Consider the following 14101-nt stretch of genomic DNA (forward strand, 5'->3'; position numbering starts at 1 on the left):
TTATAGACCATCGGAATAATTCTATCAGCAACATAAAAGGCAGAAAACCAAAGTTAAACCTTTGAAGTAAGTGAAATGTTTGCAACATTCCTGTTTCTCCGATTTTGATTAAAAAAGAAAGAAAGAAAGAAAGAAAGGAAGAAAGAAAGAAAGAGAGAGAGAAAGAAAAAGGAAGGAAACTAATGGGGACTCTGGCAATGTCACCACCATTTTAAACAACAAGGAGAAGGGGTATTGAGTCTCCATCTGTGGAATCAAATGGTTACCAATCAGCAGTCTTAATTTCTAAAGAAAACATTTTAGAACATATTTCAAAGGTTTCTCGGGATATAAAACAGTTAATTTTTAAATGATAAACATAATCCTTATAAGAAGTTATTTTCTAAAAACCTCAAATGTTTGCTTTTAAGGAGATTAAAAAAACGAAAACAAAAACAAAATCCAATCTTTAAACAGCCATTTCTTACCAACAACGTGATAACCTAAGAACTTATACACGAATACCAAAATGAAAAAATTTTAAAGAAAGCATGGCAGTTCACGCATTTTTCAAAGTGGAATAGAAAGACTGGCCACACTGCCCAATATTTAAGTAGCCACAGAGCAGAACTACTATACTATGATTTTAAATTTCAAAACAGACATTATGATTAAGTCCAAAGAAGAAAATGGAACACCATATAAATATTTGACACCTGCAACCTTTCTTTTAATTAAAAAAATTCTCAAAAGCATCAATAGTAATATCATTCTTTGTCAGCAAAAATGACATTCTTTTGCCACCTGTAGGTCTGTCTCCCTACAGTGAGATTTAAGAGCTGTGATCCACATGGTCAGGAACTGGAAGACTATCTAGGGTCTACCCCAATGGTTTGAGCAGTGCACACCCTTGTATCTTTCCCCAGTTGTTCTAAGAGTGAAGAGAAGAAAGCACTATATTAGCTGAGGCTGAAAATTATCCAGCCTGCAAGTATTATCTCCAATCACCTTCATGTCCTGTAACTGTGTCACATCACCCTGTTTAATCTTCTCCATGGCCATTTTTATTTACTTACTCACCCTCCTCCCCCAACCAAGTTTATTTTTACTCATGAAAATATAAGCTCCTGGAACCCCGTCTGCCTTGCTCACTACATTAACCCTCAAGACCTAGAACAGAATCTAGCACAGGGTACAGACTCAATAAATAGTTTTTGAATGAATGGATACTACTCAAGTCAATCAGATTGAGTCCAATAAAATATCAGGATTCAGTCTACTGTGGATCCCACCTACTGAGGGAACAGGGACAGAACTCACATCTCTCATATAGTCTTATAACTACCCAATGTACCCTCTCTTTTGCTGTCCATGTGATCTCTCAAGACAAATCTGATTACCTTAACTGCCCGCCCCCCAGAGATTACATCAGCTCACATACATTCCCATGGACCACAGAGTCTAAAAACGATCTAACTCCTGCCTACCTTGCCAACCAAACCCTGTCTATCTTATACTCCTGCACACAACCATCCCTAAAATATATTTCAGCAACACTGGACTCAGTCTTGAATATTCCATGATTGTTTTAAACTTAAGCCTTGCCCATCCATGTCTTTGTCTGCCAATTCCATCCTCAGTGAGTTAGTAAGCTAACTCAACACCTGAAGTCCCAGCTGACAAGTCTACCCCAGAACTTTGCCAAGTTCCAATAAAAAGGGGGAGGAAAGGAGCAAGAGAAATACAGAGGATATCATCATGCTTGAGGTAGAAATGGGACAGCTCCTAGGCACATTGTACAGGCTTAGAGAGATAATGAGGAACCATGGAGGACAAGCACAGAAAACAGCAGAAACAGCAAGAAAGGAGACCAGAAATGGATGATGTTAAACATCAAGAAGAAGGTACTATATACTACCTGAGAAACAAAGAGGATTGGAATGGGGGATTTGGTTCCAGTGATTAATCCAATGGAAGCAGTAAAAACATTTTAATTCTCATTTTTATTATGGCACACAACTTGATTATGCTTGTTCTTCAAGATAGCAAAGAATACTGCAGATATTTCAAAACAACTTACACTTCCAATAGCACTTGGTAACCAGGAATAAAGCTTATCTTCTGAAGAGAATTTATTTATATTTATTAGCAACATGACAACAGAGTGAAGAAACTTCCAGATTTCATTAACTTTTGGTTAGCAAAGGAAAAACAGATTTTAAAAGGCTTAAGTTGTAAGTGTTAACAGGATTAAATGAGTTGAGCTATATAAATGTAACTTAGGAAAGTCTCTGGCATATAGTAAGCATCACTGTAAGTGTTAGCTATCATCACTGCTATTCTCGCCGCTAGGTTCCAGATTTCTGAAGCATCACCAACACAAAGGACAATATATGAAACCAGGCCAATTCCAGTAGTAAGTAATAAGCAAAGCAAGGACAAATATTTTAAATATGTAGATAAAAAGTATAGGTGGCCAAATTTAGCAGCATCAAAATGCCAAGACTGAACATGTTCATGCATTTTTTCCTAAAGGATTTTAAAGGCTAAATATGGAGAACAGAATAAGCATTTACATACTTGTTGAATGAATATATGAATACATTACTATATATCTGTACTATTAAAAATGTATGTACCTATTCCACTTTTAATAAAATATAAGGCAATAAGACTAAATATCAATATTAATATTGATATTACTTTTAGTGGAACAGAAAGAAAATTATTAGATTCAAATTTTCAAATATCAATTATAGGTATTAAATTTATACATAAAGTGTAAAGTGAATAATGACATCAAAATAGAGAGTTTTACATCAACCAAGAGACACTATTAAAATGTCTTTTGTTGAAGAAATATTACAGTTCTAGTAAGCAGTACTTTTGTATGATATAAAATCCACTTTATCTCAAAATAAGTTCTAAGAAAAAAGTATCAATTTCCAGCATAAAATCTGGAACTCAAGCTGACTTTGAGATGAGATAAAAACTAAATTATTAACATACACAGTAATAGATTAGAATATATATATTATGTATTTAGAATATTTAAAAAATCTAAATATATATTCTTTATGGATTCTGCAAAGTATCCCAAAATGCTTTAAGAATACAAACAAATATCAATTCACTGAGACTACAATTAAGCACTTAGTCACTGAATTCCACTAAAAAATACTGGATAACTAGTTAGCACGTAGTCAAATTACAGTTGGGAGCACACACCACATGTATTTTTAAACATCATTTTAGATACGTTTTCTATTACAAAATTTCTTAGACTAGTCTAAGAGAAAAGTTTATGTAGTTCCCTTATTTAAAGCAAATCCATTTAAAATGGCCCTTCTGTTGTAAAAGGCTATAAATCAGACTACATATTTCTACTCCAGTATCGTAAGGAACAATAAAAGGTTGAGCAAGTCATACAGAGTAAATCATTATAGCATCATTATCATTATCAATAAGCCACTCATGAAATCTGGTCTGGTCTTCTATGATATACTCCACAGAAAGAGAAATATATACAATCCTTTCTCTTATACAACGGACTGACTTAAGATTCTAAACAGATATAAATTATTTTCAGGGCTATTTCATTGTTGGAAATAAACAGTATGCTTACTTGTACAGCATGACAATTGAGTTGAAAGGTTCGTGTTCACATTTTGTTCAGATATTTAACTTGAGAAACATGTATGAATAAAAAGTCCATTAAATCAGCTTCATTTTCTTTGACAGAATAACCACCCCCACCATCACCGCTATACTTGTTCTCATTCCAACTATACCAAAAAACAAAACAAAACAAAACACCTGGACTAAAATGATGATTAAACTTTTAAATAGAACGCTATAACCTTTAGGTAGAATTCCTTATGTAATATTTACGCTGGACTTCAGGTACCACAATTAAACGGAGCCATTTATTTCTTGATCTTTCAACAGATCACTCAATTTGAATGCTAACTTAGATAAATGTAACAACTGGTCTAAGACCATCAGTTTAAAAACTTTTTTTCAAAAATCTCTCACCTACAGAAAACAGTGATTAATTAGGATGCTTAAGGGTAGAATATCTTGGCTATCAGAAATGTTACGCTTATTCTGAGGATGATTTACTCTGAATTGTACTTGATGCAAAAATTCTGGAAATATGGGAGATTCACACTGAATCTCCTGGATAACGGTCCCAGAATATTCCTCAGAATTAATTATCATTTGCTTAATTCTCCAAAAAGAGGTAAATATTAGAGGCTGGTTAGCTAGGCTCCAAAAAAAACCCCAGTGCTTTATTCTAACCGGAGAGCAATAGTTAATTCCTTTCCACATTAAATTCTCAGAACCGTGACTGCATTCACACATCACGTATATGGGCAAAATTATTTTTTTAAACCAGGTAACCAAAACCTCCTAAATAGGAGAGGTTTTTTGCAAATGAATGGCTTAATGATCAGAGGTTAGGGGGAAGTGTTTAGAACAGTTTTTTAGTCCACAATCAGGCTTTGAGATTTAATGCGATAGCTGTCAATCTAAAACTCATTCGAAATTATTCTTCGCAGTCATATTAAAGACAAAGCCTGGCTCAAATATAAATGAAGTATAAAAGAAACATAAAAGGCTGCCATATAAAGCACTTTAAATATTAGCTGTAAAGGCATATCATATATAAAATGTCAAAAGTTTAAAAGTCTAAAATTCTGCATTTGACCCATAATACAAATGTTCTCTAAATCATGAGATTCTATATTTAATATGCCTAACATAACAGTTACTATCATTTATTTAGTATATACTATGTGACTAAAATGGCGCTGGCCCAATTATGTACACATAATCTCATTTAATCCTGACAACACTTCTGCAAAGTAAATATTATCATCTGTTTAACAGAAAGAGGAAATGACATTCAATTTGTAATTACAAGTAAAAAGAAGAACCAGAGTGGGGATTCACAAAGTTCAGACTTCTAAACCTATGAATTTTCCGTGATTACCCCATCACCCAGCTCAATAAAACTAGATAGAGTCGATCCTCATTACTATTTGCAGGTTCCACATTTTCAAGTTTGCCTACTCACTAACATTTGTCTGTAACCCCCAATTATTTTTTTAAGATATTATTTTTAATCTCTCACCTAACGTGGGGCTCAAACTTACAACCCTGAGATGGAGAGTCGCATGCCCCTCGGAATGATCCCACTCCCAAATCAATTCTTGTACCACTCACATGGACATTCAGGGGCAGTGAAAAATCTGTCACCTGGCACACATGTGCTTTCCCCACCGAGGTCACGTAAGACGACAGTGTGCATTCCTATTTCAGCTCTAATACTGTAAACAAGCGTCCTTTCTGTGGCTTATTTAGTGCCACGTGTTTCACAGTTTTGTGCTTTTTGTTGGAAATTCACGGTTTGCAATGAACCCCACACACAGTGAAGTGCTGACTAGGGTTTCTAAGCACAAGAAGGCCATGCTGGGCCTTAAGGGGAAATACGTGTGGTAGATAGGCTTTGTGCAGGTATAGGTTAGAGTGCTGCTGGTCGGAGTTCAATATTAATGAGTCAACAATATATATTAAGTAAGGTGTTTTTAGACAGAAAGATACATAAAACAAGGTTGTGTACTGATCAACTGATAAAAATGTCATGACTGGAGGCTCAAAGGAACTTAACCTGGTATTTCCCTTAGGAGCAATGGTTCAGTATTTGCTAATCAGCGTTCAGGGCAACTTTAGAACATAATTATGGTGAATAATTAAAAGTCCAACTGAAAACTTTCCATTAATATTTCAGTAAAAGATTCTTCTGTCATGTCCTTCAAAGATCATCATTATAGCTGTGCAATCATTACTCATCTGCATAAGAGAAAGAAACCTTTTGTTGCCATTCTGTTTAATGGGTTGCAGCTACGTGTTTGACTTTGCTCAGAAAACTGACCTCTTACAACCAATCTGGCTTTGCAGTGTGAAAGTCTAAGGAATTAAATTTCAGTGTGAAAGTCTAAGGAATTAAATTTCATTTCTTATTACTGGATGTCATTGGTACTGTTTAAATATGACTGCTTTGTGAGATTATGATTTTTAAAATGTGATGGTTACATACAATACAGACAGTATGAGCAGCAACAACAACACTTTGCAGAGGGATTTAAAAATATCAGCACAAACTGGAACTCTTACCTTTCTTGCCCAAGTCAGATATTTTATTGAAAAAAAAAAATTACAGTACTTAAAAATCCAAACAAGGACAATTCAGGATTGAAAGAAAGAAAACCTGAAGGAGCCCATTGTCTTCAGTAAAATTTGAATACAAAAAAATGTAGACCAGGAAAACAGTTTATGGCCTAATGCACTAGGTTCCATGATAAACACACATATATAGTATATCTCCATCAAGTGAAACTTAATCACCTTTTTACAATTTAGAGAGGGAAGGCAGCTTTTACTATGGTTAAGCCATGTATCATCAATACCATGAAGCTAACCTATCAGATGTAATAGCTTCTATAAAATACCACAGTGAGATTGCAATAAGCCTAGAAAATGGGCTACAAATCCCAGCTATGCTCAAGCAAGCAGTGAACCAAAAATAAAAATAGGTAAAACTGAACCAAGAACTAGATAGCATTCATCTAGATTCATGATTGGTAAGGCAAAGTTCATAGGCCAAGGTTTTAAAGTGACTTATTCAGATCTAAAAGACAGTCATTATACAAAATAAAATAAAAGCATTTACGTAATTCAGAAAAGAAATCACGAATTTTTACTCCAAAGGACACAGCACAAGGAAGCTTACTTACAATGACCAAATACCACATTATTGTACCTCTAAAATATCACTTTAAATATGCAAAGGTAAAGATACTCAAAGTTGCACTTTATCATATTTAATCTCCCCAGTTTAGACAAGCAATCTAAAAGATGTCACACATTCCTGCTTAATACATTTTCCGGAATCTTTCAGATTATAATACTTTCAGGTAAAAGAAATGTCAACTTTAAGTTTCTTTTCCAATCATCATATTTAAGTTAGCCATGAAATGCTGAATTAACAATTAATCCATACAATAATATAAAAATACATGTATTAAATCACAGTTTTAATCAATTGGAACTTAATAAAAATATTAAACATTTTAATGTATCATTTTGAAGAATTCAAATGGCCTGAACGTTGTATAGTGTCTAAATTATACCATCAATAGAAATGTTACATTTTTCCCTCTGCTTGTGAAAACGAGCTCATGCAAGTATTTGACACTCACGCTGACACAGAAGATCTGCCATTCTAAAGGTGCGCACGCAGCTCTCACTTTAAACATGACAACATGATTCGGAGGCATACAGTATTAGCTGAAACACCAGCTTTCACATGATTTCCATAAGCTCTGAGCCAAAACGATAATTTTGAGTGGTTTCAGGTATTAGACAAAGCAGATATTTTAAAAAAGTAATAGTAAATGAATGAACTAGCACAGGCTAGTTATCACTGTAGTTAGCTTAAAACTAGGATGATTTTTTTTTTTTGTGGTACAATGAACACTATACTGTAAAATACAATGGGTTTGCAATACAGAGCAGATTATTCAAGTAGAAAGCAAACTGAACAAAACAGAAATTCTAGTAAAGGTGATCAACCTTACCTACTACTCATCTTAGCCCTTGTTAAAATACCCTGAGTAAAATGCAAATATTTTAAATAATGCTGGTTATATAAGACTTCTCTAAAAATGAACCATAAATGTCAATGCATCATGTTTATTTACAACAGTCAGAGATGTAAGAATTCGTTTTTAACCAGTCACAATAGAAACATTAAGGAATACTTATGTGAGATCTGGAAGTTTTCAATTTTCTAGCTTTTGTTAGCATTTTGGCAAAGCAAGTAATACATAAATGGATTCAATGTAAAAAAAAAATCATAAAAGAGAAAAATATATAAAATTTACAGTAGTTTCAACCCACCCTGGGCCAACCTACATCCCTAGAAAGCCTCCCCAAGCAGGTTCACTTCTGACTAAAGGAAGAATACCAGTCCTCCAGCAAAAACAGCCCCATCTTTTCATCAAAGAGGCTCTCACTTCAATGATACTCCTCCAGGGGAAGAGGACAGGAGCCAGGTTCCCTCGAATGTCATTCCCCAGATGTTCAAAACGTAACTAATTTATTAGCATTAGAAGATTTGGTTTATAGGGGAATCTCACTGGTCCAGTTTGTAGCCTACAAAAAAATGGATTATTTTTAAGTATAACATTAGAAAATGAATAAAGGATGAGGATGTGGCTTTTTATTCCATAGAAATGGATACATTTCCAAACATGACAACTAAACAGAAAAGCATGCCTACCATTGAAGTTGTGGTCCCTCCTGATTTTTTAATGTTCTTGGAAGGCAGTCCATGAAGGCGACTGAGTCTAGCTTGGAAACCTGGAAAATCAAAGCACTCAATTTAGAAGATCCTACGATCATTATTCCCATCAATACAGAATTCAGAATAAGTTGGAAGCGGGAAACGTCTTCAACAGTAGTGGGGGAAATGCAAAACACACTTAAAAGATCTGAAGCAATGCCTAGTAGAGTTCTAATGAGGTTAGCACACAACTACTGATTATTTGAGAACTAGGGCATTATTCAGGGCTTTTCTTTCCTCCTAATTCACCTTTCTAGTATTTCAACATTTTCACAATGGTCCTAGCAAGAGAGCAAGTCAACCTTTCTAATAATTCAAATGCATGATAAACGTAGTAGCTGAACTACTATTCAACATGTTCCTTTACAGCATCTTGTGCTAGACTCTTTCATCTCCCTTTTAGCCTAATCTCTCTTAATGAGCGTGTGTGTGTGTGTGTGTGTGTGTGTGTGTATGTATACATATATGTGTATATACACACACATATATATATGTAAAAGCCCACAATATCTAGCAGTCAGGAAGCACCACTGACCTCTTCTTCCCGGATGTGACATAAGAGGGAAAGAACCAGTTAAGATACTTTCAAAGACAGGATCTGGTAAATTTTTGTCTAGCTCGGTAGGATCTTCCTTTTCCCACCAGGGCACGACCCCAGTGATGCCACATGCTCCACCTGATTCCTTCTCATAAAACCAGTCACTCTGCTCATCGTCACCTGTGCAAAAACAAGAAATCCCCCAAAGCTTCAGTTTTATTATCCAAATACACAGGGTTATCAGATTTAGGTTTCTAAAAAATACAAGACAGAAATTATATCTGAATTTCAGAGAAATGATTTTTAATATAAAGTACTTGCATAAAATTTTAGTATGTCTAAATACTGCATGGAACATACTTATACTAAAAAAATTATTTGTGATCTATCTAAAAATCAAATATAACTGGGGATCCTGTATTTTATCTGGCAATCATATACACGATCTATACACAAAACTTTTGATTCTACACCACAGCTATAGTGTTTTTTAACACTATAACAAGAACTTCCATCAACAAAAACATAAGCTGCTATGTTTTAGAACCAATTTAAATATGTGAAAAACAATAATACTGGTTAATTCTATGGCAAAAACTGTACAGAAATCCATTTAAGTTACTACCCTTTCCAAATTAAAGAAAAACAAGCCTTAATCTCCTGCCGGGAATTAAAAGTATAAAACTGTAGAACCCGTTCTCTGCAGCTGATAATGGTATATAATTAGCTTAATTTCATGATTTGTATGGAGTGTAAAAGGGGAAACAATCGTGAACAGATGTGACTAAATGAAATTAATCTGATTAAGTTCATTAAGAAATAGTTGTGAAAAAGTTGATTTTAAATGAAAAGTGACAGTACCACAGCATTTAGGAAGAAAGTGTGCTGGATTACTATAAGCAAGGTATTTTTAAAACAGAAAACTATCCATACTAAGTTTGACTTTTGGGAGCATCCATGAGTGTAAGTAACCATGGAGAAATGATCCATTTAAAATTCAGTTCAAAATGTACCCTTGATGTGAATCAACAGTATTTTGTTTTTAAAACAGGAATAATAGACATGTAAGTAGAAAGAACTACAGAAAGCAGATGGCTTTTAAAAGTAGGTGACAAACAGCATTTTGAACATGATCCCAGATTCATTCAAGTCTTCGTGTTTCTTAGAAAAACTGCTAATTCTGGTTTTTAAGAGGGTCATCACAAATGCCATAAAGTTTTTTCCTTTACAGAAAGAGATTTCTGATTTCCAAAATCTCTTACTACAAATATTTTTAAAAGCAAACTAGAAAAAACCCAAAGCTTCAACTGAAAATGACTCTATGGAAAAACAGCCACACTTCAAATTACGAGGGCGTGAAAATTTTAAAGCATTTGGAAAGCCAAAGCCACCAGTTTATTTCAACAGAGAATTTAATAAAAATTAATTTTAAAAAAGCCACATTTCAAAGCGCATAAATATTAGTACTTTTACTGAGAACTATAAATTAAAATTTCCCAGAGCAGGTATAAATACAAGAAAAAAAAAAGGGAGTCACTTGAAACTGATTACCCAAGATCTTAATTCCAATTGAGACAACATTATAATAGAAAAATGAGGTTATTTTATTTTGATGTGATGTACAACTTTGTTCTATTTAATAGGGAAATCCAGTAGCTAAAGATGAAGAGCTTGAGTGCTGAAGTCAGACAGACCAATCAGAATTGGAATGTTTTGTAACTGGGAAGTTACCTCAACTTTATTAGACTGCGTTTCATCATCCGCCCAAAAAAAGAATCTCACAGGGTTTTCTTAAGAATAATAGAAGAGCAGAAGAGCCTGCGTGGTTCAGCTGGTTATGTGCCGACTTTGGCTCATGTCATAATCTCATGGCTCTTGTGAGTTCAAGTCTTGCACTGAGCTCTGTGCTGATAGCTCAGAGTCTGGAGCCTGCTTTGGATTCTGTCCCCCTCTCCCTTTGCCCCTCGGCCACTCACTTTCTGTCTCTGTCACTCAAAAATGAATGTTAAATTTTTTTTTTTTTAAAAGAATAAGAGCCTAAAGTAAATCGAATGAAAAACAGCACTTAGAAATGTAAAATATAAAAAGCTCATAATAAATGCTAGCACATTATTCTAAACCATTCAAAGCTTTTCCAAGATTGATGGACTTGTCCAAAGTTATTTTTTAAAGAAGTTTTTGATTTCATTTCATTGCCAAATTCAACATTTGTAACTCTGGGTAGGCACATGTATTTAAATGAGAGTTTAGGTATATTATCAAGGCAGTTAAGCTCACTCTGAGTCCCGAAGTTCTAACATATTTCAGCAAAGTCTCTTAACTTTAAAAAGTCTATGGTCTCTAAAACGGTATGTGCCTATTTATCTGGAATATATATGATTTATAAGTAAGAAAAAAATTAATGATAATTTATTTTATTCCTATTGTCAAGAGGAAGAAAAGACTAAGAAACGAATGTGTAGGCAGCTATTATTTTGTTCTTTTTTTGTGTGTCATTAGACTATAATTTAAAACAATAAATTTTGGTTTGGTCCCTTAGAACTTATTACTGCTTTGCTCTAAAGAGTCTCAAGAAAGGAAGTATTTGTGGTAAGTATTCGTAGATATTCCTTTTGCCCCCTTATTGTCCTATTTTCTTCCCAAATGGGTAGTTTCAAAATAATGCCATGTTGAAGTGTGAAAAGCTTCAGGAAACTTTGAAGATGTGAAAGATCTAAGTTGTAAGACATTACTGTTTAACAGTTTACAATACTGAGTTCATGAAAGCTGTCTAATTACTTACAAACTGGATAGGATGAATAAATGTCACGGCTGAATAAAAATGACAAATGACTTGCAAATCCATCTTTATTAATGCTTACACAGTATTAAATGCATTTGGAATCAGGTGGAGAATGAGAACCAGTGTCTTGTGAACTTGCTAAGAGACAAAATTGAAAAGACTGAGGTATGTAAAGCTTTCTTAAGGAAGATAATCCTTCCTTAATATTATTAGCCCCACATACTAGCTTTTGGAGATAATCAATTACGTTAGGTCATGAAGACAGGATACCCTTCATATATAAAAGAACTCAAGCCCAGTCCACTAAGCAGGTGTGTGTAAGGTAAAGGGATCGCAGTCATCAACCTAGGACATAACTAGCAATAAGCACAAACTTTCAAATGAAGACGTTTTTCCAAAGGAATAAAAAAAATAGATTTCAGTACCTTGCCTTCCCTCATCATTGGTAAATAAACCAGCATCGGTGCTGCTGAGACTGCTGGAATCACTGTAATAAGGGAGAAGAAAAAAAAAAAAAAACAGATCAAAAGAACAATTGATCTCTCAGTCGTAAAATTTTAAAGAGACACGGCAGCTCAGAGATGAAACTTAAGCCTGACAAAGATCTGAAAGAAAATAAGATGATTTTTTTTTAATCAAACTGCAAATATTCTGGTTCCATTAACTACAGAGCATATTATTTTTGGCACATAAAACCACAGGAATCTAATGGGACCCTGACAGTAAGCCAGATGTGACTGCAACGAGGTGCTGACACAATTGATGCATTTTATTATCTGCTTTCATCAAATGCTCACTGCTCCTTTCTTATGCCGTGTGCAATTCAGCCTGAGCCCGGAACACCGCTGCTCAATAAAATGGGGAAAGTCTCAATCAAAAGCAGCCTAAGCCTTTCTTCAGCACATGAAATACAAGGGCCTGGGATGAAATTACTTTTCATAACCACATTTGCAAATATTCTGGAAAAGACATTACTTAAGAATTCACAACAACTCTATTACTTAGCATGGAAGAAAAAAGTTTACAACGGTAACAATCCATTAAGTCAAAGTTAAAATCCCTCTGAGCAAAACACTCAATATTGCCAATATTAAGGAGGGGGTATGTAAAAATAATATGTACCCCATACTTCCATAGAAGTTCAAGTATGATACAAAGGCAAATTTCACAAACAAACTAAAACAAATAGTAGATATTCGACTGACATGAATAAACTGTCACTGTTAGTTCTAACAGAAGCAATGCTTATATGAAAATCTAGTTAGTTGAAAAACACAAAAACAAGATCATGTAATAACAGCCTTCTCCTCTAAAGAAAATTGATGATCTTCTTTAAAAATTCTCATATACTTCTTCTTCCTGTAATTTTTAATTTTAACCAATCAGGAAACTACCTCAGGTGAATTTTATACTTTTCCTGTTTACATGTATAACTCTATAACCTGACTTATTAAACAAAATTAATCTGTTTTAAAATATTTAAATTGAGAGTTCAGGATTAAAACCACAAATGAGATCTAAACCCAAATGTTTTCTGAATATAGAATATCATTTCAGTTGTTTTATTTATTAAAAATAAATAAAAACAAAAAGCATAAAATGTGTTAAGTGGCACATTTTACCAAGGAACTCTAAGTTGGTACCTTTTTCTTTAACTTTCTTCATTAGTGCTTTCCTGTCTGCCTCTATCAACACAACCCTAATATATGGCCTTATCATATATACCTTGAATCACAATTCTTTTTCTGAAATCCTTGAGGCAAAATGTATTTAAAATTCACAACTTTTCAAATTTGGAAAGATATGTTCTAAAATGACTAAATGACTAATAAGGGTCTGGGGTAGCATTCCAGAATCAAACCTATTACTATATATATTTTTTCAATTGAATGAATATCCACATTAAATAGAGTTCAAGTTAGGTCTGGCCTCAAATGAATGAATTAGTTTTTCACAGCTTTCAGAATTCAGATTTAAAGATAAAGGATTGTGAAACTATGTGCTTTCTTTTCTTCCTTTCTCTCTCTCTCTTTTTTTTTTTTTTTTTTTACAATAGTCTTCTCATTTCTGAGTTCAGATTTATCTCTTTTAATATAGTCTACATCTAACCAGGCTCATCTTTTCCAAATAGAACTTGCTGACTAAAAATATTATGATATCTTGGATGGGATCCTGGAACCGAAAAAGAATATTAAAGAAAAACAAGGGAATTCTAATAAAGTATTGACTTTCATTAATAATGTGTCAACATTGGTTTATTGATTCTCACAAGTGTACCACAACAGGGGAAACTGGGTGCAGGATATATGGGAATAGGATATCCAGAAACTCTCTGTACTATCTTTGCAACTTGTCTATAAAACTAAAAGTATTCTAAAGGAAAATGTTTATA

The 14101-nt window shown here is 33.9% G+C and overlaps 1 protein-coding gene across 2 annotated transcripts in view; it reads right to left on the bottom strand.

Annotated features, from left to right (window-relative positions):
* The window catches only part of GPATCH2 (G-patch domain containing 2), a 176853-nt gene that overhangs the window by 148655 nt on the left and 14097 nt on the right, over positions 1-14101 (bottom strand). The window contains exons 3-6 of one of the 2 annotated variants that reach the window (XM_043568426.1): positions 12135-12196; positions 8925-9107; positions 8327-8406; positions 6720-8199 (exon numbers count right to left, since the gene is read on the bottom strand). In XM_043568426.1, the coding sequence (XP_043424361.1) occupies positions 8167-8199; positions 8327-8406; positions 8925-9107; positions 12135-12196 (358 nt within the window). In that variant the 3' untranslated portion in view covers positions 6720-8166. Of the gene's footprint in view, positions 1-6719; positions 8200-8326; positions 8407-8924; positions 9108-12134; positions 12197-14101 lie in introns of those variants that run through there. The other variant, XM_043568425.1, reaches the window with a different exon arrangement.

This window comes from Prionailurus bengalensis, chromosome E4, assembly GCF_016509475.1.
Source record: "Prionailurus bengalensis isolate Pbe53 chromosome E4, Fcat_Pben_1.1_paternal_pri, whole genome shotgun sequence".
NCBI lineage: Eukaryota > Metazoa > Chordata > Mammalia > Carnivora > Felidae > Prionailurus > Prionailurus bengalensis.